At 39.3% G+C, this 27,025-nt stretch overlaps 1 protein-coding gene across 1 annotated transcript in view; it reads right to left on the bottom strand.

The window, feature by feature from the left end:
• BMERB1 (bMERB domain containing 1) overlaps window positions 1–26,609 on the bottom strand; it is a 34,130-nt gene extending 7,521 nt beyond the window's left edge. The window contains exons 1-2 of the mRNA XM_030459811.1: window positions 26,432–26,609; window positions 11,471–11,594 (exon numbers count right to left, since the gene is read on the bottom strand). Coding sequence (XP_030315671.1) covers window positions 11,471–11,594; window positions 26,432–26,537 — 230 coding nt within the window. The 5' untranslated portion in view covers window positions 26,538–26,609. The remainder of the gene's footprint in view (window positions 1–11,470; window positions 11,595–26,431) is intronic.
• Between the last annotated feature and the right edge of the window lie 416 nt (window positions 26,610–27,025).

Raw genomic sequence — 27,025 nt, 5'->3', positions numbered from 1 at the left:
AGGAGATCTGAAAGTGTATTTCACTGTATCTGTTTGATTCCCTACCCTCTTCAGGGAACTTGCAGAAGTTAATGTCACTGCCTTTTCTCTCAGGATTTTCAGGAATTTAAAAGACCATAGGCAGTATGCTTCAAGTGAATAAGATCATTGATGTTCAGTAGTCTCTGCAGCCACTATGCTCAATTTATGGCAAAGGTATTGGCCTCATATTGCAACTGGAGTTGCAATTCCTCCTATTATTTTGGCTCTTCTAAAATCTCATTGAAGAGCACCTAGCTAGCACTCTCCATATGTGTTCTTAGCATCTCTCTTTCCTGAGGTCTAAACCTTGTTTATGTCTTCTAGGATCTTACAGGAGAGATACAGATATGTAGCTAAGCACTTAAGGGCTGTAACAGCTCTGTGACAATCTGAATTCTAAAAGTCACAAGCCAGATGACCTCTCCAGAGTCCCAGTTCTGTAGGCTATTGCATTTTTACGATGGACAAAGACTAAACCCACCATCTGTACCAATCCCCTTAAGCACATAGACCATCTTTCCTTCCATCTGTGTCAAATACCCTTTGTGTTTCATCCACTCTGTGGAGCTGATTAGGAAAAAAAATAGATATGATTAAATGACTAAAGGGGGGCTATGGGACATATTTGTAAAAATCATGTGAAAGCTTCATCTGACTTAATGAATGCAGGAGGTATAGCTGCTTTTAACTATAAACCCCAGATCTCCTAGCAAATAATATGGAGTGTAGGCCTACAGCTGCTGTCCTGGGCAAGGCCACCTTGCTGTCCTCAAAGAAAAGAGCAACTCCTTGTGGAAAAAAACCCTTCTTCTATTTTTCCCCTCTTATGCTCTGATTCTTAGATGTGAGCAGTTACAGAAGGCCCAGGAGATGTTAATGCTGCTTCTGGAAAAAATGAAACCCCAGTGGATTTCTCATTTGAAAGATAGATAATCAGCAGGGTTTGACTGAGAGCATATTTATATTACTGTCAAACCTCTTTAGGAAGTAAAAATAGCTTTTGGTATCTTAGAACAGGAATCTGCAGAGTAGGAAACCAAAATTCCTTTGGGTCTCCTAACCTTCTCCAGAGAAGCTTGGAGAAACAGTGGTGAGCCTAATTCTGTAATACTTCCTCTCCTAGGTTATGTCACATCCATCAGAATGCAAGACAGGCAAGAGAAGTTACCCAGCCTTTTGTCCAGCTTGTGGGAATTGTTGTGCATCCCTGTGCTCATGGTGCTCTCCTTGAAGGAAAAAAGTACAGTCAGGTTGGTTGTCTGTACCAAATACACAATGGCTTTTTACCTATAGGCACAGTATGGTAGGGTACTGCAATAGGGTACAGACACCCTCTGGGCCCATTTGATTTATTTGCAAAGCTGCTTGAGACATTTGTGTAAAATTTGCAACATGCAAAAAACTTCTGCTGAATTCTGTGTTCTCTAGAATAGATAGTACATTTTTTTCCTGTCTCTGTGAAATAATTTCTCATGTTGTAGAAAGAGCATCAGTAAAGCAAACAATATATGTTTCTCCCCCAGAGCTGAGCTTTAAGTGTCTGCCTAGCAATGTTAAACACATGAGTTATGAGTATGATAAAGCATTTTTTTATAAGAGCCCAAATCCATTCCTGGAATAATTGCAATAGTGTTGAACTAGGGATGAACTGTCAGTGCTTTCATGTATTCCTGATACAGTCTGCAATTCTGCTTTCTATTTCTTGATAGCGTATTGCAAGAAACCTTCTGCATGTTTGGGAATATCACATAAGCATGTATTATTATTTTCTCTCTCGGTACTTCAAGTTATATCATCAAAGCATACTTTGCTAAAAAAAAAAAAAAAGGCCATAATGTATAAACAGCATGAACAAAAGATTTTCTAAATGTGTCACAGAATGACAGGAAAATAAGTGGGTCGGAAGAGTCTGCAGTAATCTGGCAGTGACTCAGCTTCATTAGGTTTCTTTGGTCAGGTTAGTAGGAGAAGAATGCTCTGAGTGCTGTCATTGCCATCAGATCCACAAGTGAGGTGACAGAATGAGTCACCTCTGCTGTGCACCATCTGGACTGAGGGGGAGCAGGGCAAGGAAACAGAGGAGACCTCCCATCCAGGCAGGTCTCAGAGGCTGTGGAAGGTAAGGAAAGGCTACACTTAAAAAAATAAACATTCTGTACAAGGTACAGAAATTCTCCTTAAATAGAAATTATTTCATTACAGCTACACTTTTCTCTCTGCTTTTCAGCTGAGGAAGGAAACCAGATTAGCTAGCGTGAGACACAGGCATCATCTAGAGTCATGGATTTAAAAAAAGGTAAAAAATGGTAGTAAAAGGCAGTAGGAAAATCACTAAGTGCTTCCCTTAATTGTAAAAAAAAAAAAAAAAAAAAAAAAAAAAAAAGGCTCAAAATCTGAGAGTAAGAGCTACTAATAGCTACATAAGCATCAAATCTTTGTCATGGATTTCAGGACAAGGAAAGAAGCTCAGTGTGGCTGGAGAGTTTGTCTTTGCTGAATTACTTTCAAAGTTAGATATAGATGTGTGCTCCCTTGCTCCCTCTAGCATGTTTATAAGAGGATGTCTGAGATTGTCTTCTGTTATTGCATTGAAGTACTTGAAGTTAAAAATGTAGAGTGATTTTGTTAGTTTCTTTGCCTTACTTCCAAGAGAGTTTGCAGGCACTTAGGTTATTTTTTGTTCTGTTTTAATATATTCCTGTCCCAGAAATATAATGCTTGTAATTGTTAGTTCCTGAAGACTTTGATAGTATGGATTTAGGAGACAGCTTAAGAATCAGATGTCATGCTAATCTGCATGTTAACATAATTATATGTATCTGGAGAAGGTATAAGAAAATCATGTCTTTGGTGTCACCAATGAACACAATGAACACCAGTTAAGGGCAGCCAGAAGTGATGAAGAAATTTGGATGATTGAACTAAAAAGCTATACAGAAATAACAGAATTGCTACAAAGATGGTATTGTGTTGTCAAGCTGCAGATTCATTAAAATAAGGACCAAGATGGAGAGGAGGAATATGAGAGGAGGCTGCCTTTGAGGACTGCAGGCATTTAAGGCCTTGCCAAAGCTGTGAGGAATCTGGAATGCTGAAAGTGTTCTGGGAACAGAAGAAAAGTTTACGTAAGCCCCTCTTCTACATTTGACTCCATTTTGCCCTTGTCAACTCATTGTAGTTTCTTAAAGCTTCTAATTATAAACCTGTGATACCACAGGCAACATTTAATGAATACAGCACACATTTTCTGAGTCATTACGGTGTGTTTTTATCACCTTGTTATTTAGCTCAGCACCTGGTGCTGTTCAGGATGGAAGATGCAGAGCTGGCAATTAAGGTAACAGATTGCTGACCAGGCTGCTTGGCAGCCCAGGTTACACATCACAAATCCCAGGATTAACCTTAACTAGTGGTCTAAGTTTCTTGTTCAAAGCGCTCTCTGGTGGCAGAACAGTGAATAGAAGCACTGGACCACAACTTGCAGAGTAATCTAATACAGCTGTCATTTCTGACAATTGAAATCTCAGTCCCTGGGGATCATACTTTAAGCATATTTTACAGAAATCCAGAGGAGTGCCCAAGAAGCTGTCTGTATTTCATTCTCAATGACACTGTTAAATTCTCTTGAGCCTGGCCATCTCCTTTGCCAGTTACCAAGTTTTAACTCTCAACTTCAATAGTAACGGGAGGAGCTTTTCTGGAAATGCCCCAAGATGGAGGAGAGTATTTCTCTACATAGCAAAAACTGACTAAGTTAATTTGTCTAAAAACATACAATAGAGGATTTGAACTCAGAAGTATCTAACACCATCACAGTAGTATACAGAAGACTGCATGTAAAAGCATAGGGCCAACTTATGTCCATGGTTCATTTAAACTGGTCTGGTAATTTTATTTTTTTGTTATTAGGCAGCAGAAGTAGGCAATTCCAGATCTAGGTATGTATTGTCTCTAGCACAATCAATTGTAAATTTAATTCTTAATTTGCCTCCATAATTGACTTTTACTTATTTTTAAAACCAGAAGAGCAACTACTGGGTATGGAAGCTTAAAAAGAACATGAAGATACCTGGTATAAAATTCAACATTTACAATTGGTCCATTGCAGGACTGCTCAATTCACTGTTGAATCATCACTGATCTTATCATCTCCTATTTATAGCAGAAGGCAAGTGAGAAAGCCCACCCAAATAGCACAGGTCAAGAGTTACACATCATTAGAGAGCATCTTTGCCTATAGGAAGATCAGCTCTGCAAAAGGGTGGGGCCACAGTGAGTACTATATATGCATGATGTATTATGAACACATTATTTTGGACACAGGGTCTCCTGGGACAATTCATTCTACTATCTACTCATTCAAACCAGACCATAGGTAGCTAAGAACTGGAAAATTAAAACTAGCTTGGGATTTAAAGCTGCATTTAGAAATACAGTGCTAAATTACTGACCTAAAAATGACTAATTTGGAGGATTAAAGATACCCAGAGCTGCTTTCTCTTCTATTAACAGAGATTTGAGACAATGATAGCATATATTCAATGTAGAAAACACTAGAGAAATTTTTCTACTAATTGCTTTCCTAATTATGAGAACTCTTCCTTTTTTTATATTTTAAGACACAAACATCTCAACTAACAGGTACTAAGTCTGCAATTTATTAAATACTTTGCTTATTATTTTTTATCATATACCACTAACAATTTTATTCCTTTCTTAGCATTTTAATGTAGCATTTTTATAGCTATCCAGTTGAAAATGTGATATCATATTTTCCTCTAGTGTTGATTATTTGCTGTCAAACCAGGGCAAAGGAGATGGGTCTGCAGAAAGGTCAAAAGGAACCAAAGGCATCTTTCTTTCCTTAAAGAGCTGAGTTGTATTTTCAGCTTAAAGTGTGCAGTCTGAAACTTTGCAATTCTCTTCCTGAGGCTTCCAGGCTCCCATCTGGACAGCTGGGAGACCCTCACCTGAACTTGACCTTCCCCATCTATGGCAGTCCACTAGAAATAATGCCCCTAATCTCAGAAGCCTCAAGATTTGAATGTCTGACATCTTTCATTACAGAGATTAGGTTGGGCCATTTTCTAGCTAACAGTTTCCTGATTGTTTTCTTAAGGATTCTGGGGATTTGAAGATGAAACGCCATTGCAATGCATTTGGAACAGGGAAGGTAAATGGGGACATCCTGCCACAGCCACAGATTAATGCTGTCTTGCAGGAGACTGCCACACCAGGCTGCCTCAGCGTGACAGCCATGATACCCTCATAAAGCTGGGACTGGCATTTTCCCTAATGGTACCTTATCTTATCAAACTGACAAGCTGACAAGTATATACAAATCTGAGATTTTACCATTATGAGCAATACCCTATAGGCCATTCCTGACTGTGCTACCTCTACTACTACTATCCTGGGATTACAAGTAAGCAAACATAATCGTGTAAAATGGTCTAAAAATCCTAATGTATCTCTGGATAATTTTGATATGTTGATATTATGAGCACATTGGAGAAGAGGGAGGCATCTAATAGCGTCTACAAAGACAATGACCATTTTTAATTCTACTAGGTCAATGTGGAGGTGAATTTGGCTTTTTTGCAGTGTAATAACTGCACAGACATTAGGCAAATACGCTATTTTATTTGTCATATATTACAGATAAAACAAGTTTAATGAGGTAAGTAAAACTGTTTTGCCTAAAGCAACCTCTTTAATATTCTGTATTTCCAATATATTTTTAAAATTGCTATTCAGCATCACGTACATGGCAGAAATAACCACTCCCAAGAGAGCTATCACAGGTGGAAGCACCTTCCACAGTTTTCATTCAAGGTCAGCCAGTATAGCTGGCTTCAAGTTTTACTTTCCATCTGGAAAGCCAGCAGTACCAGGCACTGGCAGGTTTCCAAAGGAACATGTTTCATGATGACAGTGAATGCTATTTGTCAGTGCTCCCTGCCTTTTCCATTCCCAGGCAGAGAAATTAATTCTGGGTGATCTCACCAATACTATTAATACTTACTGGATCAGAATATGCTAATACATTATATAATGCATTAATTTTTCACTACAAATTATTTTGAAGTTCGGGGGTTTTTTCCCATGTCATACAGAGGTCTGAGGTTTTGCTGCCTGTCTCCTCTGTCAGCTAAACTGAGCTAACACGAGTTATCCATTTTTAGTTTTGACTTTCAACATGGTAGGTTTCCATGCCTCTCAGTGATGTGAATCCTGAACTGCTTTTGAAGCACACTCATGTATCCATAGCAGTAACTAACGGAGAAGATACTGGCTGAGTAGCTCCCTTGGCTTTTGGGTATTCTGTCTTTCCAGGAAAGGAGAAAAGGAAGTGGGACAAGAAAATTAGAAAAAGGGAGAAAGTGCATGTTTTGAAGTGGTATGTTTGCTTTCCTCAACAGCGAAGATAGACTGAAAATTTATAGGTTGACCCAAAACTCTTTATAGAGAATATTTTAAGAAATGAGCTCAGAGAAGCCTGAGAAATGAGGGGGAATGCTGGCTGGCTATAAACTGATGCATACTGTCTCCTTCATATCAATATGTGCTGAGTCTTCATCCCTTCTGAAAATAAACCAAGAAGAGATACAGATACCATATGATGGTTTTAAGCTCTATTTTAATTTCTTGAGCTGGCTGGAGATGATCACAACAGCTCCTGGCACAAATTTATGACATTTCAAAATAGCAGTAGCATAGGAGGAGAGATACTCCAAACAGCCACAACTGCTACATAACCTCACCATATCCTGAGGAGTTCCACCCTGTGCACTATGTGAGGCAGGGTCTGGCGACAAAGAGAATTCGATAATGTAATTAGAGAGCAAATCATGGAGCATCTGCTCTGCTGTGGCTACACTTGCCTGAGCTCAAATGTGATCGCACAGTGTAGGGATTGTTTTTTGTAAAAGACTGGTGGAGGTTACACCCATGTAACAGCCCCACATCCACTTTTCATAAAGCCTCCTGGGACGGATTTGCCGGTGCTGTCTTGCCTCTCACTGCAGCCAGGGGCACTGGAGGTGGTCACTAGGAAAAAAACTGATTTTAAGGGCCTTAGCGGTCCTCTACACCCCACAGCCCAGCAGACAATAAGGGGAGCACACAGAGTGTGTGAGAGAGGAAAAAAATTCCTCAAAGCTGTTGGAAGAGGAAGGTGGGTGTCAGGGGAATGGGGCTGCAGGGGCCCTACAGGCAGGGCAGCCATTTTGTGTGGTGTGGCGGCCATTTTGTCTGAGGCGGCTCAGAGCTCCTGTCACCCCTGAGGGCAAGCAGGCAGATGGCACAGCCTTGAGTGGCTCTGCAGAGAAAGGACCCTCCAAAGGACTCCCTCTAAACTTTAAAAATAAAGTGTGCCCACGACTAAAGGAATTTTACTTGCCCTTTCCTTAAACAAGCAGGTAAGTTCTCTTATCTGGTGACTGACTGCAGTATCATGCGAGTTCCTGTTGCTGACTGTGTGTCTAAATCTCTTTGTAGAGGTGGAAGAATTCTTCCTGAGGAGATTAACCTTTCTGTTGATGGCCTGGAGAGAAGACTGTGAGTAATTTTAATATCTAGTACAGCACAAAGCAACTTGATTATTCACAGCAGGACTGTTGCAAAGAGGTGGGGGGAAATTCATAAACTAAAAAAAAAAAAATCATAAACTAAAAAGCTTTGTTTTAACTCAATGCCTAATCACAGAAATGTATGTGAAATTTACTCAAGTGTAATTGAAATATTCCTCAATTTTGGAAATTTAAAATCTGGGTCTGTTGAACTACTAGTATGCTTCATAGACATAGGCTTACAGATGAGCAAACAAGCCTGCTTGGATATTTATGATAAGAAAAATATAGATCATTGTCTATGGTTTTTGAACATTACTCTGCACCACCTTTTAATAGCATAATACTATTAAACCTTTTTAATTTTTAGTTTAGTATCACTGCAGGATTCTTGAATATTTCAGGACTTGCTTTACAATAATGATGATGAAATATCTGGCTTTTATTTCTTCACCATCCTGCTCCTCCTTTTACCCCAACAGGGTGGCTCTTCTAAAGCCTTTAGTGACGATGGACTATTCAGTAAAGATTTTATTTAGATACTGAGATACTACCAATTGCAAGGACTGTAATATAACATTTGTGTAGTGATGTAAGAGCAGCATATTTCTCTTGATCCCTTTCGCTGTCCTACAGACTTCATTAGTTATTGGTATTATTATGTTCAGTGAGGAGAAGTTAATATGGACCTCATTATTACCTTAATAAAACTAAGGCCTCAATGCCTTAGCTTCACAAGGAAAGCTGTCTGCCCATGTTGCTAGACTCCCTCATTTAGAATTCATGTCTCTTGAAGAGAAAAATGTTATATAGATCACAGCTGAGGGACTGTTTAAAAGAATATTTTATTACCAATATTCTCATATATATGAATGAGAAGTTCTTACTGATTCATGCTCAGAAGTGGGGAAAATGCAGACCAATTCCAGGTCTACTGAGCATCCAGACCTTGCTAGGATTGGTATTTTTTTTCAGTTGGGCTTGGTTTCAGGGTCTTTTTTGTGCTAGCTAACCTGGAAAAGTTCTCTCCCAAATGTCCTTACTTAATGACTGTTGCGTTTGTCAGGGCAAAATGTTGACATAACAGTTAAAGACAACACCTGTTTTTGTTTCAAACAACAGTAACATTTGAGTTGTATTATCCCTTCTATGTTTTCTCTGTGTATCTTCAAGAAAAACAGTAATTTCAATCAGTCTTGGAGCAAGTTCCTTCCATGTATTAAACCTGCATTACTCTGAAAGGGGAAGAACTTGCTCTGATTCCCATCAGCAAGAGGTCTAGCTTGCAGTGTGTTGCCTTCTTATTTTTGAGTGTGAATATTGTTAAAATGCAGTGCCTGTTCTGTGAAGAATTCTGGTAGTTACTGCCGTGTGTAAGAAAAGTTGACGGGCTGTGTGCCTTTAACAGGAGAGAGCTGTGGCCACAATTAGGGTGGGTAATACTACTCAAAGTAGAAACCCTGGTTTGTTTTTTCTTTGGGTTTTTTTGTGTTTTGTTTGGGGCTTTTTTGCTCATTTTTTTTTTTGGTGTTGTTTGTTTGTGGGTTTTTGTTAATTTGTTTTGTTTGGTTTTTTTTTCCTGAAGCACAACTACCATGTACTTTGACCCAGTATTTTTGAAAATCAGACATACAGAGAAGTGAACCATTACTTTTTAAAAGGTAGCTAGAGATGTAAGCTGTGGCTGGATGTGTGTGTGTTACAAAATTATTTCATTGTGTTCATGCTTCTATAAAAACTAAAAAATCCCAATTTATCTCGAATTGCCACTCTTGTTAACAGCATGAGGGGAAAAAAGAGAATACAAACACAGCACACATTTTCTCTATTACTATATATATATATATGTTTTATCCTTTTGTTATAATTCAATGGAAAGCTAAAGCAGGTACAAGAACTAGAGAGATCTGGTTCTTATTAAACCTTGTCTTGAACTCAGTGGTCTGAGCATAGATGTAGTACTGATTTTTGCCATTTGTTCAAAGTAGTCTGCTTAAACCTTTCTCAGCTCAGTTTCATACAGCTGGTTGTATAGATCATTCATAGGATAATCCAGTCCTGTCAGAACACTTACTAAAATGAATTACCTACATTTAGACTTTTGGTCTTGGGACACTGGAAATGCATTGCTTCAGGAAATAGACAAAAAATTACTTCGGGTGGTCATCTTGCTCTGCTTCTGCTGAAGGAATAAGATCTGTGGTAGTGGCACAGACCTCAGTACCTCTTGCTAAAGACAGCAGCTACTAACTTGGCTTTATATTACTTAGAAAAGACAAAAAGGTGAGGCCATCTCTGGCAGGTGCTGCCTTTCTCACCTGCCTGCTTTGCTAATATTGGGGCCAAACTTGGTGGATGCTGATGCTCAGAAGAGCTTTCTTTACTCAGCCAGTGATTCACTGGGGAGTGTTCTTCTGTAGCAGTGCACCAGGCAGAGTGTTTGGGCTACATCTAATGCAGAAAGAGTACTGTTGCATGGTATGAATGTCAGATTAGTTCCTTTTTAATAAGCAGGCTCCTCTGTGTTCCTTACTCAGAACACCTGCTAGTCAATAAAGTGATGAGTGTGAGCATGGGGAGAATGAATAGGCTGGATTTTAAGAACAAACAGAGCAAGTAAAGAACATGCAAAAAGGTGGCAGGCAGATGCCTGCTGTGGCTCTCATTCACTAGGACAGTTTATTTCAGTGCTTTGATACAGATAATGTCAAGAAAAGTGCAGGGTTCAGTGATGAAGCTTCTTCCAGACTGGATTTATGTACACGTCAAGAACCAAGTAGGTATTTGACTACCAGGAGTAGATGTAACAAAACATTTGCTGTTTCTTTCATTTGTACTACAGTATTATTAAAGGTCAGAGTCACTATTGCTAGTCTTTATTGCCAAAGGTTTTTCAGCAGTGATTTGGGGCTAAAGTCTTCTGGGACAATACTCAAGATACAGATGTCTGCTGTTTGGGGTGGGGCTTTCAGCTTCTGGCAATGCAAGTCAGGACACTAAAATTAACCTTCAGGTGTAAGGGTTAAAGTACCAATCCTATCTTTGTACTTTAAGGGGAGAAGAAAGTAAGTGAGTTTTCTCAGGCTACTGTAGTTTCATTAAAGCAAATGGTCTGGTTAGAACTACTGAGGTTCTTGGCCTGTCAGCAAAGATGTTAGTTTATGGCAAAAGGTACTCATGGTGAGTACTTAAAAATAAAATACTCCGTATTAATAGTTCCTGTTCTGCTAAATTCAGAAAGTTTGGAATATAAACCCTACTGACTTCCTCATCAGAACTGGATAAATACTCATTAACCTCCAGTGAAGCTCCTATGCCTGACCCTTTGGTCATTTTAAAATATCTCTTGAAGCATTTCTATTTAATTGGATACATCAAAATGTGTTTTGTGTTCATAACCTAATGGCTTCCATTTAACAAATGTCAAATCTTGGCTGTTATTAGCCCAGAACACAATGTGCTCTCTTGTGACTTGAACTAAGATCACTAATGAAGTGAGGTATAAAGCCTGAATTACGTTAGATTGTAGCTCCAACCCCCTTACCTGTTGATATTTTCCTCAGACAAATATTCTTCCCACAAAGGACTGAAGTCAGGTGTAAAAATATGCTCTGTAGCCAGGCACTTTGCTAAAGTGTCCTTTTGTAAGTAATAGGTTCCTTTTATGTCTTCTGCAAATGATGCTGAATAAAAATGGTAATTTTCCTTGTAACTGCAAAAATTATTTCCCAACGGCATTTTGCAAGCATTCACCTAACTTGGATGCTCTTTATCTTTCTTCCTTTTAAAATGTCAGGCAGATAAAAGTCTTCTAAATAGCATTCTTTCCTATTTTGATTAATTTTGCATAGTGTTTTCCCAGAAGTATTGATACTTACATAAACCTGAGTTCTGATTCTCTTCTGACTAAGACTTCCCGAAGTCTCTGGATCTTTGCCATCTCAAGTTCGATTTCCTCAGGCATCATTGTTGTTTCAGCCATTGAAATGATATCAAGTTGATCTGTGTATAAAAGAAGAGCAAATGAATTATGCTAGCCAAACTCATAATAGTTTTTTAGAAATGTAAATTTAATCACAGAGCTATGTGATTATGGGGTAACTGATGCAGTTAGTAAAGCATATTCTAGCTGGATGCTACACTGGCTGGTTACACATTGTTTTGCTTATTACTTTCAATGCAACCATTCTGAAGTGAAAGAATCCCTAAGCCAAAGTGATACTAATTTTGTTAGTCAGAATTTATCTTGCCTCTAATGAATCCCACCCAACATGTAACTATTGCTACAGTTCCTTGATTAGTATCACTACAAACTTTGAAAGAACAGCCATAGACTTCTGCAAAATTCACTCAAAGCAATTATTTGCAACTCTTCAGAGTCCTGTACTTGGCACAAGTGCAGGCAAGGCAAACTGATGAAGGTTTCTCATCTTTAATTCTTGAAACACTTTATGTGGTTCAGTCATCTCTGCTTGACTACCAGCAAAAGCCCAGACCCACTAGCAAAGAGCCAAGCACATGGTTAGAAATGATGTGGGGCCTAATCCTTCAAGGGGCTGAGTGTTTCTCACTAAGACAATGACATCAGTTGAGACAAACAGCACCTTGTAGTGATTATGTGGCAATTAGTAAAGCCTCCCATGATTATTTCTCTGTAATTCATGTATTACCTCTTGTAATTGATAGAAACAGGGCTATGAACTGTGTTCATCAAAGATAGAAGGAACCAATTTTATAGAAAGTGAATTTGGGAAGGAGCAACTTGGCCTCTGGAAAACCTTATTCTGAGGGTTCACCATACTTGGCCTTCGTTTTTAACAGGAATTTAGAAACTGAAAAATAGAGTGCCTGAATGTTTTGATATCCAAGTGGAGACATATTCCTGAAAGCAGGCTTGTTTCAGCTGTATTGGTCTAGAAAAATAAAAATGGAGAAGTCAAATTGTACTCAGCATGGTTATGCAGAACGCAGGAGACAAAAAGCATCAGAAAAAAGATGTTCAATTACTTATGAGGAGATGACTTCCAAAGTCCCTCCTGACAGACTAAGCATTGCTGAGAAGAATTTCAGAGAGAAAATTGGAGTAGGAATGAAACTACAAAAATCTCTACTAACAGCCACTGCATGAGCTTAGTTCACAAAGACCTGCTTTCCCAAAATGGAAGCAAGAAAGTTTTAAAGGATACAAAGAACATGTTTTCTTTATAGATAGTATACAATATTTTTGAAAGTTATCCTACTAGTATTGTCTGCAAATTTTGGCTTCACTTCATAATGAAGAAAGTGGGCAAATAAATTAAAAGTAGTTCTCAAGAGCTCAGAAAACAAAACAATTATGTAATTCTTATTTCCCCTATGCAACTCTAGCTGTAGCTGCCCCAGTGTTAGCCCTTGGATCAGATCAGCCATCATACTGTGATTTCTATAATTCGGGAGGGGACTCATGAACAAGCCCAATACCCTGAGTATATGCTTAGAGCCAACACAAGAATTAGTGTGACAAGCAGTAGTCTAGTCTGAGTTCGTGCACAACAGTCACAAGATTCTCCTTCACATCCCACTCAGTATGTGCTTGAACCAGATAAAGTATTTTTGAAAGCTATCCAAAATTATGCAGTGTTTTCAAAAGAATGTAAGCAAGGCACCACATGTTTGAAAGTGGAGGGAAATAGAGAAACCATAAGATACTAGTTATCTGCAACCTTAGAGATGTAGGTAGAATAAGATAAAAATCTGAGTGGTTTAGTTTATTTTCATAGCAGAATGTGTGCTGTGAACATACCAGAAAGATTAGCAAGAACTGGATTAAGAGGGAAAATCAGACCAGGCAGATAAATGGGAAGAAATTTTTAAGTGAGGATATAGAGAAGTGAGTATGGAGACACTGGTGGAAGAGATTAAGACACAATTCTAGAGAAGTAGGCATGGTCTTCAAGGGAGAAGGGACTGAAGTCAATCAATGCTTTGTGTGTTCCCTTGGGCACTGTTAAGGAACAATATAATTTTTTGTATCAAACTTCCAGGTTTTTAAAACCTCTCTACCTAACAGATAAAGCCTAAGTAAGCTGCTTTAGCAGCTGCCAATTACCTTTATATAGGGAAGTCCATAGGTCTCATAACCCCCAGCACAGTATACCGCCCCTGTGAAGAGTATGCATTTTTAAGGCAACAGTTAAGGGAAAAGGTGCAATTAGAACACAGTATTTCCAGAAATCCTGAAATAATAGAGCACAGATGTGAGGACATTCTGGAAATACAAGCCTCTGAAGAGGCTGCAGGTCAGGATTCCTACCTTGTAACTTCTTACAAATGAGCAATGTGTTTGTGTCTAAGTGTCTTTTCTAATATTGTGGATAACTGCTGGGCCTACCTGGCAGCAACTATGCTGAAGGATATCTAATTACTTTTCATAAAATGGTTTGAGCTCCTGGGATATAAACTACTTGGGAGAGAATATCTTAGCAATATTAAGCCTGTGAATAAAGCACTAGCTCTGTCCGAGTGATGAACAGGACCTTTAGTGTTTTGAGACATAGTTCTGAACAGCTTCTCACAGAAGTCTTGTACTTTTTTATTAAAGAAGAAAAGTTTCATTTGATTTAAGGTCAGCATGCATTAATCAACTATTTTCTAGCATTGTTATTTAATATTGTTATTAAACTCTGTTTCTGGTAAAAGCCCAAAACTCATAAAGCAAAAGTGGAGACAACGCTGAGGTGAGTCACAGCCAGTGACAAGATGGAACTATTTCATATGCTCTGCTATCTCCAGGCTAATTTTCACTGACAGAGAAACAAATAAACTATTATTACTGTATGCACAAAAAGGTATTAGCATGAAAATAATTACAATATAGAAGTAAAACTTTCAAGTTATTACATATGAGAGACTGAAGAGGTAAGTATGAAGCTATTTATGCATATTTTTGCTTCAATTTAAATGCAGACTGGTATAGTTAAACTGGGTGTTAACTTAATGATCACATTTCATCTTCTGTATGCCAGCCAGAAATGGAACATTAGCCACCTGTGATGAAAAGCAACAAAAAAATTAAATGCCTATTAATTCAGTAAGTGAAAAAAAAACAACCCCAAACATTAAAAGAAGTCTGAAGTTACAAAATGAGAAATGAGAGAATGCATTACACTAGTGTCAGTAGCTTCAGACAAATCAATGTGGAATACTGTAAAGAAATCTTTAAAGTAATTACCAGCAAAAGTTCTGTTGCTGTCATTGATGTGAGCATACTGACAAGCTAATTGTGCCCCACAAACATTAGCTGGTTTAATTCTAATTTGGGGGTTTTCTCATCATCTTTGTCCAAGACGTGTGGAGAAGGTGAGGTGTATCAGTAACACAGAGGGTCCCAAAGTCATATTGTAGGAAGCTTGAACTGTGCTATTTTTATTTTGCTGGTATCCACATGCTAACTGTCAATCAGACCTCTACTTCATGAACACTTAAACCAGTATGTGGGCAATTTGCTGTCTAGAGGTAGTAAAAACTGAGTGATGAGTTGCTTAGGGATACATAGCAAGTCTGTGGCAGAGCCAGGACAAGGTCTGCTGGATCCTGGTGTCTGTTTAGGACATTGTTTATCCTTTTTCTTGCTTGTGAATGTGTTGCTGTTGGTAACTGTCAGTCATGTAGCCCTGAAGAGTTACCTTGGTCATTTAGCAACAGAAGAACTCCAGCACAGGTAAGGATAATGGCCCAGCTACTCTGCCACGTTTTTTTTTCATCTTTGACATAGATGAAATACCTTAAATGAGACTCTGTTCAATCCATGACTGCTGAGAGATCTTTAAAGGTTTGCAGCACAAAAGCAGCTTTATGGTTTCTCTAATGTGAATACCACTCAGCAAAAATGGAGTTGCTCAGCTTCAGCTATTTTAAGTCATTTTTGTCCTGGATTGGATTTAAACTGAGCAATTGGAAGCCCATTTCAACTCCCTTAAATTGTCCAATAATTGATAATCCTTAAAATACTGTTAATGGCTGTTTTGTTCCAACTCTGGGTCAGCACTTTTGGGTTTTTTTCAGGAGTTGAGTGACATTCTCAATCCTTTTTCAGCGAAGTCTATTAAATGCTAATAGGGCATGGTACAGCAACTGCACTCTTAATGCTGTTTTGGGTATCAAAATCAAGACTTCCAAGACCACTATTAGTTGATGAGCCAAAGCAGAAGCAAGCAGGAGGCGTTTTAGAGAGAGATGACAAAGAGAGTCAGGGCAACTTAAAAACAGCACATTTGATGGAAAATAGGTGCATATTGCAGAAAAATAGTTACAGTACAGAACAGTCCAGAAAACAAATTCACATTAAAAATACCAGATAATTCCCGTAGTTTGTCACTAGCTTGTCACCTGGAGGCATGGATTACTAGTCTTGTACCCAGGCCTTTTACTATACTTTTGCCTAAAATGTGCACAGAGGCTCCAAGGTGTGTTTTTTTCCTCTTTGAACCTGTGCAGAAAAATTGCTGCATCTAATTGCTTATTCCTGATCTAGCCTGCTGCAGCATTCTTTTACTGTGAATTCTAACAATGATTTAATTTGGCATGTGTATAGAATGGTATTTATTCAATGTTTTATGCTGAAATTACCATATAAATATATGTAACAGCTAAATACAAGCAGCTGCAATACATTGCATTCCTGGCTTCCCTAACAAGCAGGCAACATTATGCAATCTAGAATGGGTAGACTGGGGTGGCACAGGATAGTACTGGTGTGGAAGGGACCTGACTATCATGGTGCTGAGCCCACCCCACCACTTCTGCTGGTCTGACTGCCTGGGCCCAGAGCTGCCTTGGATGCTGTGATAGTGTTTGGGCTTGAGAAGCCTCAGAAGCTGTTAGAGGCACAGTAAGAGAAAAAAAGAAATTCAGCTTCCTGCTAGAAGCAAAATTCAGCTGTGTCACCTCCAGTACTCAGTGCTTTTGATGGCAGCTGGAACCAAAGTGATTCTGAGAAGTTCAGCATATGCAAGGGGAGTACAACACTAGTTTTTTGTCCTCTAATAATAGACTCTGCCCACTACTATTGTCTTTAGAGATTACTTTTCCCTATTAGTATTTCTCCATGGGTTGTGCAGCACATCTATTTTGGAATGACTGGCATGTAGAGCCACAAAATACATTATGACCACACCTAAGAACCTCATGTTATAAAAAGATTCTTTTAGTTACCTATTCTGTACTTTCTTTGTTCTTACCTTCAAGCTTTGGCCTTTTATTTTTCATTACTTACCTTTGCAAAAAGCCTGTTAAACAGCAGCCCGTTCTTTTCCATTTTAGGTTTTTGTACAGAGTGGTCTCGCTGAGATTTCTCTTGAAATATAAATGTCATTCACAATGTTGACTATTAACTCCTTCCTCTAACTCTCAAAAGTACTTTTAGTTTCTGTCATACTTGAAGTATTGCACACATTGACTCCTTTCACACCTGATGTAAGAAAGTGCTTGTACCTCCTCAGTGCCAAAATGAAATTTTTTTGTTGCTTAGTTTGCATCTTTTGTGCTGTAGTTCTGTAAGTCACAGGAATGTCTTGAAGAAAGGCTGATTTAAAAATGGAACCTGAAAGAGATCCTGCTTTTAGTTTTCTACTTCAATTACACATGTCCAAGTAGAAAGAGACATTCAGGTAGTAAAAGTAGTTGCTAATAAGGATGGTTTTCAGTACTTCGCTAACTAGAAGCTTCATGGTTAAATGATGGTTCCAACTTCCCATTTTAGGGAAGGTTTTCTGCCCTTATTCTCTTCAAAGACCTGAATCTGCACAAGTCAATGATGATAAGATCTTTGAAGATCTTGCCTCTAAAAACCAGCATCAATTAAATTGCCTTGTTTGTTATCTTAAGAAATTTATAAGCAGTAATTATTTTTGCCTTTGTCTTTTGTCAATTTATGACAGTTCCAGTTTCCTAAGTGGGTAATTATGCAACCCTTTAATCTTACACTTCCCTAGGGAAAAAGATTCTCTAGTCTAAGAACAGCTCTATGCACAGGAGATTTCATTTTGATTTTAATGGTATCCTGAAAAAAACAGCTTATCTCTCAATAGTTGTCCATCCTTCTCTGACAATCCTGTGAATCCACACCAGTCTGGAGTTCTTGTAGAAATCTGATGTGACACATAGGCCTTAATGTTATATTCAGACTTCATGCATTTTAAAGTCTATACTGCCATCCTGTATTTGGATGATAAATTCCATTTGTTCTATCTTGCACTTAATCTTTCAGACTTCAGCGATTTCCTGCTACCTAATCATCTGTAACTAGAATAATTTCTAGCTGCAAATTTGTGTATGATTTGGTGCTGCTTTATAGCACTATCATTAGGATTTACATGTAGTTTTTCTCCTCTACTGAGGATTCCACTACCACCTTGTATTTTATATCATGTCTTTGATCTGTGACTCACACTACCCTATATAGTCCTCTGAAGAGTCAATTTTAGGGGGAGAGGGAGGATATTTATTCACTAATACTCCCTCTGGCAGCAGTTAAAAAGCTAATACAAACCATATTTACAGATCAGGAAACAGAATTTCAGCAGTCATAGCAATAAGTACCTGGGGAGCCCAAACTTAAGATAGAACTAAATGTTTCTTTGAAAATACAAGATGAATATAACTTCCTATGAAAGTCTTCCAATAAACAAGGAAATAAGAGCCTCAGGCCTGATTTGACTGTGCCATAATATTAAGTAAAAAGTTTTGTTGTTTTTTTTTAAATGGGATTGAAATTAGTAGGAAGGGTTTCTGATGTAAATCAGGGTATGCAGAAGTACATCCACTGACATAAATTACCCTAAGGACACTCACAGATTGGGTCTTGAAAACTCTTTGAGGCTTTGACACTCCGATTATAGTTTTCAACCTTCATACTTTGAAGTTGATTCCAAGACTGTCTATGCAATTTGCATGCCCCAGCCTCTTTCCATTGTAGTCAATGACAACAAGGTTGCACAAGTCTCTTCAGCCCCTTACAGGGCAAATGCATAAAAATGAGGAAAAGAGAATCATGAAAACAGCAAAGGGAGTTTGAAATCAACATGTTTTTATGAAAACCTTTTTAAACTCAAGACCTATTAAGAAGCCAGAGATTATATTTGTGGATTGACATGATTCTCCCCTCAACTAAAACTGAATCCTGTGTTTTAATACAAACTGCATCTCAGAGTGGAGACAGTTTGCAAATACCCAGATTCTAAATTTGGCAGGTTTAAATTTTTTTATTCTTACGTAGAAGGTCACTACAGCTCACACCTTCAGATGCAAGCTGGTCTGAAAGTGACCACTTAGTAACCAGCTTAGTATCATCTCAGTACAGTTCCTATCACACATCAGGTATAAAAATCTAGCAATGTAGAATGTCTTTACTGGTGTTTCAGACATACTGATAAGCATAGAAGAAGGACTTGCTCACATGCAGAAATTTTTCAGAGCAATTACAGCACACTGGAAGGGTATTATCATGATTGGTGTGACCATTTCAAACGTCAGTTTCCAGTATCCCCAGTGCCTAAACAGAATCACAGACCCACTTCAAGACTAGCACAGTCCATTTGCAAAATGGCCTGCAGTATCTCATCCCGTCATTTCTGTTGTGTATTAAGAAAGATTAAGTGGTTTTGAGTGGGATTTAAAGAAGAGCTGTCCATAAAATTAGGTCTGCAGAGAATTTTGACAGACTTAAAGTACAGTAATTGAATTGTGCGAATATTTTTCAGACTTCCTGCTGCTACTTCCAATTTTAAATGAACTGTAGTTTGTGGCTTGGTACCACATTCCTTGTTGCCAGATGCTCTGACAACGGGATTTTTCACACACTTGGCTCATGGCTTTAGGTGAGGTGTGAAAGCAGTTTCCTTCAGACCACATAACATGTCAGTCTGAAACTAAGCAACCTAACTCGTCTTGCTGTAACTGAAGTAACAGAGTGACATTTTTCCACCTATTTCTAGGAGATGTATTACCGTGTATTTCATCAGTGTCTCTCCTACTGACCTAATCTGACAGAAAGCTGCCCTCAGTATCCCAGCAGAAACTTCTAATGTTCCCTTTTGGTTTCTCTCTCTTCTTTCTCTCTGTACAAGCAGACAAATCTGCAGCTAAGACTATTCATCTGATCTTGCATGATACTGTTTTGGCTCTCAAGTGCTGCTTGCGGAAAATCCAGCTTTTAGCTCATTTGTTTGTGAAGTCATTACTACTGTTCAGCCTGCCTCAGCCTGAGGTGGGTTTGGTAAGGAGCATCAGGCAGCTTTGGTGCAGAGGTTGGATTTCTCTGAGCTTGAGAACAGGTGCACCAGTGAAGGGGCTTTGCATCTGCCCTCTCCTGTGTGTAAGGAGGGACAGCAATGAGTCACATCAGTTCCTCAGCCCTCCCAACCTGCCTGTTTTACAGAAGATACTGGTCCCTAATTTGCTGTGCTTTGTTCATAACCAGCTTAGACCCAAGATTTGTACAGTTTGGGATGGTAAGGGATGCTGACTTTCTTGAAGAAACGGCTGTTTCTTACCACAGTTACAATAGTATCACAGCATTTGAGAAGACTTTCTGAATTATAAACCTAACCTTGGAACATATGTCTCATTTAAAATGCTGCCCAGAGGAACTGTCGGTACCAAGGAAGTATGTGACCTCATCCCTTCGCACTAGGAAATGAAAGACCCATCTCCCTGTTTTGCAGAAATCAGTGTGTGATACAAACATTTGAGGAAAAGCTGCAGGTCTCTTAGAGGAGAAGCCAGCTTTCTTATGAGAAACTAAGTTGCTTTTTTTTAAAATCTAAGCCCATAATCAGATTTCAGCAAATGTCCACATTACAAAGCTTGAGGACTTGATCTTTGACATATGCTGAACATACACAGCTCTGGGAATCAGCCACTACAAAATGAATAGACCAGACTCTTGTGTTTTTTAAATGGAAATTCTCTGTATGAATTGCACATGATCTCAAAAAGAGCTAGAAACAAATGTGTCATTCAGTAAAATACTGGGATGCCACCAGCATGAAACCTGTTAGTTTTAGAAAGTGAATTAGGCTAAATTGCTTCCTTTTTTTCTTCCTCTTTCCCCCCCTAGGTAATCTTTCCCATTCAATTATTTCACATTACAATCAGCTTTTCCCATTTCGTTAGGTGTTGATATCTCCCCTGTTGCTATATGAAAACTTCTCACAATTAGCAATGAAAATCGTACCGACTCTACTCAGAAAGTGTTGTCAAATACACAGAATAGATAAAACACACTCACTCTAACCTATCTCAGACCACTGTTCATATGTTGCTATTAGCAGGCTAATAAATCTTACAAAAGTGTGATTTAAGTTTCTACAGGATTGAGTAATGAATTTACCTTTTGTTTGCAATTTTGAGTTTTGTTTACAAATCTTCATTTTTAATGGAAATTAATCTCCCATGCTTCCTGTTTCTTTGATTCACCAGCAAACACTCATCCTGAAGAACTGTCACTGCTATCCAGTCTTCTTCTCTCCCTACTGTTTGCAGAAGAGCCCTTCCCACAGTATCTAGAAACTGATAAGAATTCCATTCATCTTTCTAGTAGATATAAAACAGTCTCTAGCTGGGATATTTTGCCTTTCTGCAACTTCAGAATAAGAAAGCTGGAGAAATTTATTAAGAGGATGATATATGAGAATACCTCTTTTAGCTCTTTCCACAGTGCATATGATCTGACAAATGTTCCTATGAGAAAATGTATCCAAAATGAGACACAAAAAACGAAGGAAAATGGCCTCAGAAGGTCTGACTGAAAAGCACCCTAATTGTCCATTTTATTCAGTGGCACTGGGTTAGACCTTTATCTGCAAGAAGCTATTCTAGTCTGGCTCAGGAAGACTCATGAAGGGGTTTCTGTCCCCAACACTGCCACAGTCCTGTGTGAGATTCAGTAGTGTCAGAAAGCTGTCAGTAGAAACTGGTGCCGTTAGTTACAGAGATGGTAGAATCATAGAATAATTTGGGTTGGGACCTCTATAAAGGTCATCTAGTTTGACCCCAAAGGTTAGGTACTTTCCCTACTGAAGAGCTCCTACTGAGATCAATGCACATTCCTATTCATATTTGGAGCAAGAATGGGTTTAAACCACACTCCAAGGAAAGCAATTCATCCCTTCTCCATTCATTTTATGGGTTGGGGAATTAAAAAGCTATATTAAAAACACATATTATTTTCTATTTATTTCTGTCATTTGGTCAGTGGTCAAAGGAAACAGCCTGAAGCTTTCCACTGTATTCCTTACTAGACTCACAGTCTGATCCTGTAATACTAACACAAAACTTATAATTTTTAAAGCTTATTTAGTTTGGCATTTTTAAAAGACTTTTTCTATTGTCATTATTTATTTCTATTTCAGAAAAGTTAACAAAACGTTAAGTCTCAAAAAATCCTCCAAAACCTCTTTAGTAATATATGATTTTATGGTTTCTCCTGTGAGTATCAACAGATACAGAACAGCATATGTTGTGAGTGAAATAATAATAAAATGGACATTATGACAAATACAGTATTCTCTTTTTAAATTATCCAGTTGCATACCAGAAAGCTTGTTTCTCTCTCCTTGCTCTGTTAAGTGATTCTCTAATGACACAGGTTTCTAACAGTGTTCTCAACATCTTGCCAGCAGCTCATGGACATTTTAGGCAACCTTAAAAACACTGGATAAATATTATAGACATATGAGTCCAATCCAGTAAAGGCACGGGGCTGAAGTGAGACTGAGCTGACTGTCCTCCTGGAGGTCTCATAAGTGAAGAAACAAAGGCAATTTGACAGTCTTAAGACTCAGGTCTATATTTTGTATTTGTAAATAAGAAAGTCCATCAGGCTTCTCTCAGGGCAGTCAGATATCTTCCTTACTCATTTGGCTTCAATACCATTATTCTAAAAATTACTTTGGCCTCATTAACTGAGTGGGTGTTGGTGGTAGAACTGACTGTTGATTTCCATTTCTGGTTTTGGAATCTTTTTCTCCAAGAGATGAGCAAAAGCATTCAACCACTTTATAATGAAAATCTTTTATTCCAATTTTATCAGTATATAAACCCAAAAATGTTTCTATACAAAACTGCTTCAATCCCCAGTTGGGAAGGGGTTGGGGGAGGGAAAGGTTCAGGGCAATAAAAAGATCTGTTAACACTGCTGATGTTCTTGCAAAAACAAATTACCTCTTTCATTTGGTAGTGTTTGAAATCATTAGGCTTTTGCAATGACCCACTTGTCTCGCTGAAACTCATTCATCCCCATTTAATGACAAATTCTCTTAAAAGTTATTTTCTCAAATATTTTGTCCTTTAGAATCTGACAGAATGTTGATAATTTATGCTTCATTGCTGATCCTGAAGGGCAACTTCACATAATTATCCAAGTGTGTTCCTGCTGCTTTCTTACAGTTTGCCCTCCAAGCACACATTTTTCATCTCTGAATTTTGAATGCATTTATACTATGCTATTTATGCAGTTAGACAGCAGAACATGTTTCATGGAAATAAATTAGCATTATTTACCTATTGAGTTTCTGGGACTATTTTACTAAGTAAGACTTCAATGAAAATAGAACATTCTAAGCTACAGAAGAAAAGTACCTTGGGGTTCATGACTATGGAGTGTCACGTTCCAACCTTTCTGTGCTTGTGACACAGTACTTTGCAGCACATGTCCCATTCTGAATGGGACCAATTAGCAAACATAGTAAAAAAATTACTGAGGTATTTCCAGTTCTCAGTTTTCTTTCTTCCTCTGTCTCAGCATCTGCCTAGAGCATTCAGCTGTAAGAGGAGGAATTAGAAAGATGAGACAATGTGTAGACAGCATAAACTGGATTAGTCTCACTCTGTACATCATTCTCCTGGCTCTTTGAAATGTATTTATGTACATCCTTCAGTTAGCTTCTTTCCCACCTATATTAATAGATGGTCTGAGTAATCCTAGTCTGTTTTGTCTGTTTTATTGCCTAAGAGATATATTTAACAATTTATGGGAATTTACAGTAGCACAAGGGCATTGCTGTGGCACTGGGCTATATAAATATAAATGGTTGGTAAACCTTTTTTTTTTTTTTGATTTTTTAAATCAGAGTGGATATATCATGAAGCTGGGGGATAGTATCACCAGAGCATGATAGGCAAGATTACAGTGCATTTCTGACTGGACTGGGCAGGTGCTATAGTAACGGAGTTTTTATGCACAGCACTGAAGCAGGTTTGTGGATGTTTGTTTTCTGGCATTTTGGCTTCATTCAGCATGAATTCTGCAAACTGAAAGGGGAAGGATAAAATCAGCAGAAATCTAATCTGAGAAGTTCAGCGTTCAAAAGGATGGTGAAAAACTGCTTTGTTTCTTTGTGGCTATTTCCCTAGTGTGGCACACACTTTCTTAATCAGAGCATTATGAGTCTCTGCCAAAAGCACGACAGATCATTCTAAATGAAGCTGTGCACTTGGTGATGAAGACTTGAGTGCTCTTACTTCAGAAACTACCTAACTTTCGTGAAATTATTTCTGTAATGGACATCATCAGGATGTACATTCTCTTGTGATACGACTACATTCACATTTCCTGGCACTGACCTGGAAACTGCAGTCCATCATGCAGTGTTGTACAGATACACACTTCTACCTCCAAAAACATCCTGATTTAAGACACAGCAGATCATCAGAGTAAAAAGGGCAAATGCATACACAATAATAGGCTTCTTTTGTTGATACTATTATTTACCACTTCATATTTAAACCAATATACACATACGAAAGGCTAATTTTTGACATAAATAAAAAAGAGGATTATGTTTTTTTCAGCTTCTTCACTACTGTTATCATGCCATGCTATTTAAGGTCTACTATAAGGGAGCATTAAAGTAAATGGTAATACCTAGTTTTTTAATCAACACAAAAGTAACCAGAAGTCATTGTTAGGATTAAAATAGGAAAGATATGAATGTATCATCTAAAACAGCAACCATAAATAGCATTTTCCACATGATTTTAAATTGAAGCCTATGAGCAAACATAATGGATCAGTTATTCAAATATCTAAGTCTTAATATAATAATCTATTACTTTTCAAATAACAGACTATGGCCTCTAGATTACTTTCTATTCTCTGTCTAAACTGTTATGCACATGAAATATTCTCATTACACTGAACCTAGTGTGCAAAAGGACAGCTCAGGAGCAAAGCCAGGGCATAGACAGCCAGACGTTTGGTTCTAGTCCTGCCAACAGCCCATTCCGGTACCTGGTCAAGCTGTGATTTGGGTGGAAGCTCAATGCTGAGCGTTTTTTTTTTCAGCAGATCAGGTTTCCCACTCAGCCTCTGTTGTCCTCTGCAGAACAGATTATTTTTTTGTCTAAAGCTTGCAAGACGTCACCCTTCTGTCCTCCTCAAGCTACCAGACACTATTATTACAAGTGCTGCACTGAGCACACATCCTGAGCTCTGGAGCAAAACCACACATATTTAGAACAAGAAAAACACATGTCTGCATCATGCTAGGAAACCTGCAAAAAACTGTTGTATGTGACTCAGTCAACCAACTTGGTCAACAGTGGTTTCAGTCTTCAGTTCCATTTTAGAAGGTGTGGAGTTACTCAGTCCTGAACCTATGCCAGGCACTGCAATGGAACCAACTCTGCAACTGAAGCAGCAGAATAAGAGAGTTACACCCTGTCATCAGCATATGGTAGACAATATCATATGCGTGAGAACTGAAGGTTCCAGAGCTGAAGTACAGTTTCAGAACACAGCAGGATCTGAAATATCTACACATAGCAAAAGTGCTGGCTAAAATCTGCTGCCAGGTTGTTGCAAAGCCACAGGATGTTAAAAGGCAGCCAGGTGAGACTTCGCGATGCACATAAAAAAATGGACAGAGAACTAGGAGCATCAGCAACCCTAGTATCAGCCAAGGTGGCACAACAGATAACACGACACTTTTTTTTCCCTATGGCCTAATCAAACATTTGACAAAACTTAGAAAATACTTTTTATACTAGTACAGAGCCTTTTGTTGTGACAGTCTTTTTAAGATTTCTTGCCTCACTGGTTATCCAGGAAAAGCTTACTAGGTTATAAAGAAGATAGTTCTGCCAGTGAGAGAATAATAAATAGTATCTTACTAGATAAGGTTGCATGGATAACTTGAATTTACAGCTACGTATGTTTTTAACTACTCTTTGCACTTGCACTTTGGAAACGTTATGTCAGTTGCTGGTTTCTGCAAAATTTCGACTTCAAGAAGGCTCCTCCACCACAGAGTATTCATCGAGCTCTTAAATACAGTGCAACCACTGAAGAAGGGAATTAAATGCTGTATTCCTATACCCTCTGCCTGACATAACAAGGAACAGAGAGGTTTGTGCATTTCACATGCGAAGCACATGAAAGGCTACCAATATATATGAAAAGCTATGTATTAAATCCCACCTAATAAACAACAAGGGAGAGCTAGCATCCCAGTCATCCTTCCTCAGCCACTGTCTGTCTAATCGCTTGGCTTTGCGGAACGAGCAAGCAACCTATTTCGGGAGACACTGAAGTGGCCGGAGATGCCTTTGTTTCCCTGTCCCTCGACAAAGAAAACCTTTTTGTTTCCGTCACAGCCCTTTCAGAGGGCAAAACGGTCACACAAACCTTCCTCCCCGAGGAGCCCCCGGCGGCCTCCCCCTGCTAACAGGAGCCCTCGGCATGCGCTCGCTCGCTGCCGGACGCGGGTCCAGGAGGACAGGACCGCCCCGCACCGCCGTCAGTTCTTCCCCGCTCGCTGCTGCCGTGCTCAGCCGGACCCGCGCCCATGCCCCCCACTCACTTCTCCCCAGCGCCTCCGCCTTCCACTCCGTCTCCTCCACTGCCCCGTAGCGCCTCATCGGTTTCTCGGCCTCCGCGCTGGCCGAGATGGACCTCCTCAGCTCCATGGCCAGGCCGGGCCGGGCGGCGCGGGGCTCCGCAGCTCACACCATGCCAGCGGGGATGCGGCCCCACCGCCGCGGACACGCCACAGAACGCACCGCTCCTCTGCGCGGAGCACGGGCCCACGGGCGGGGAGGGGGAGAAGCGGCGCTGCGCACATGCTCAGTGCGGGGCTGGGGCGGGGGAGGTAGGGACACAATGCCAGCCGTAACCCCCGCGGGAGCCGTCACCGGGAGCATGCCCCGCCCGCCGAGCCCCCGCAGGACAGGTCGGTTCCCACCCTCCCGCTCCGGTGGGCCGGCTGACCTCCAAAAGGATGCTACCCTGCAGCTCAGAGCCCCTGGCTGGTTTGTCTCTGCCCATCTTTTCACCTGCGGTGCACACTTTTATTGCATAGCTGAAGTGACTCGGGCAAGCCAGTCAGTATCTGTCAAGACACAGGACTGTCTTTTTGGCCATTGCAACACTGGGCACATCTTCTGGCCTAGGTACC

Source organism: Calypte anna, chromosome 14, assembly GCF_003957555.1.
Source record: "Calypte anna isolate BGI_N300 chromosome 14, bCalAnn1_v1.p, whole genome shotgun sequence".
NCBI lineage: Eukaryota > Metazoa > Chordata > Aves > Apodiformes > Trochilidae > Calypte > Calypte anna.
This window is presented reverse-complemented; position numbering and strand designations above follow the sequence as displayed.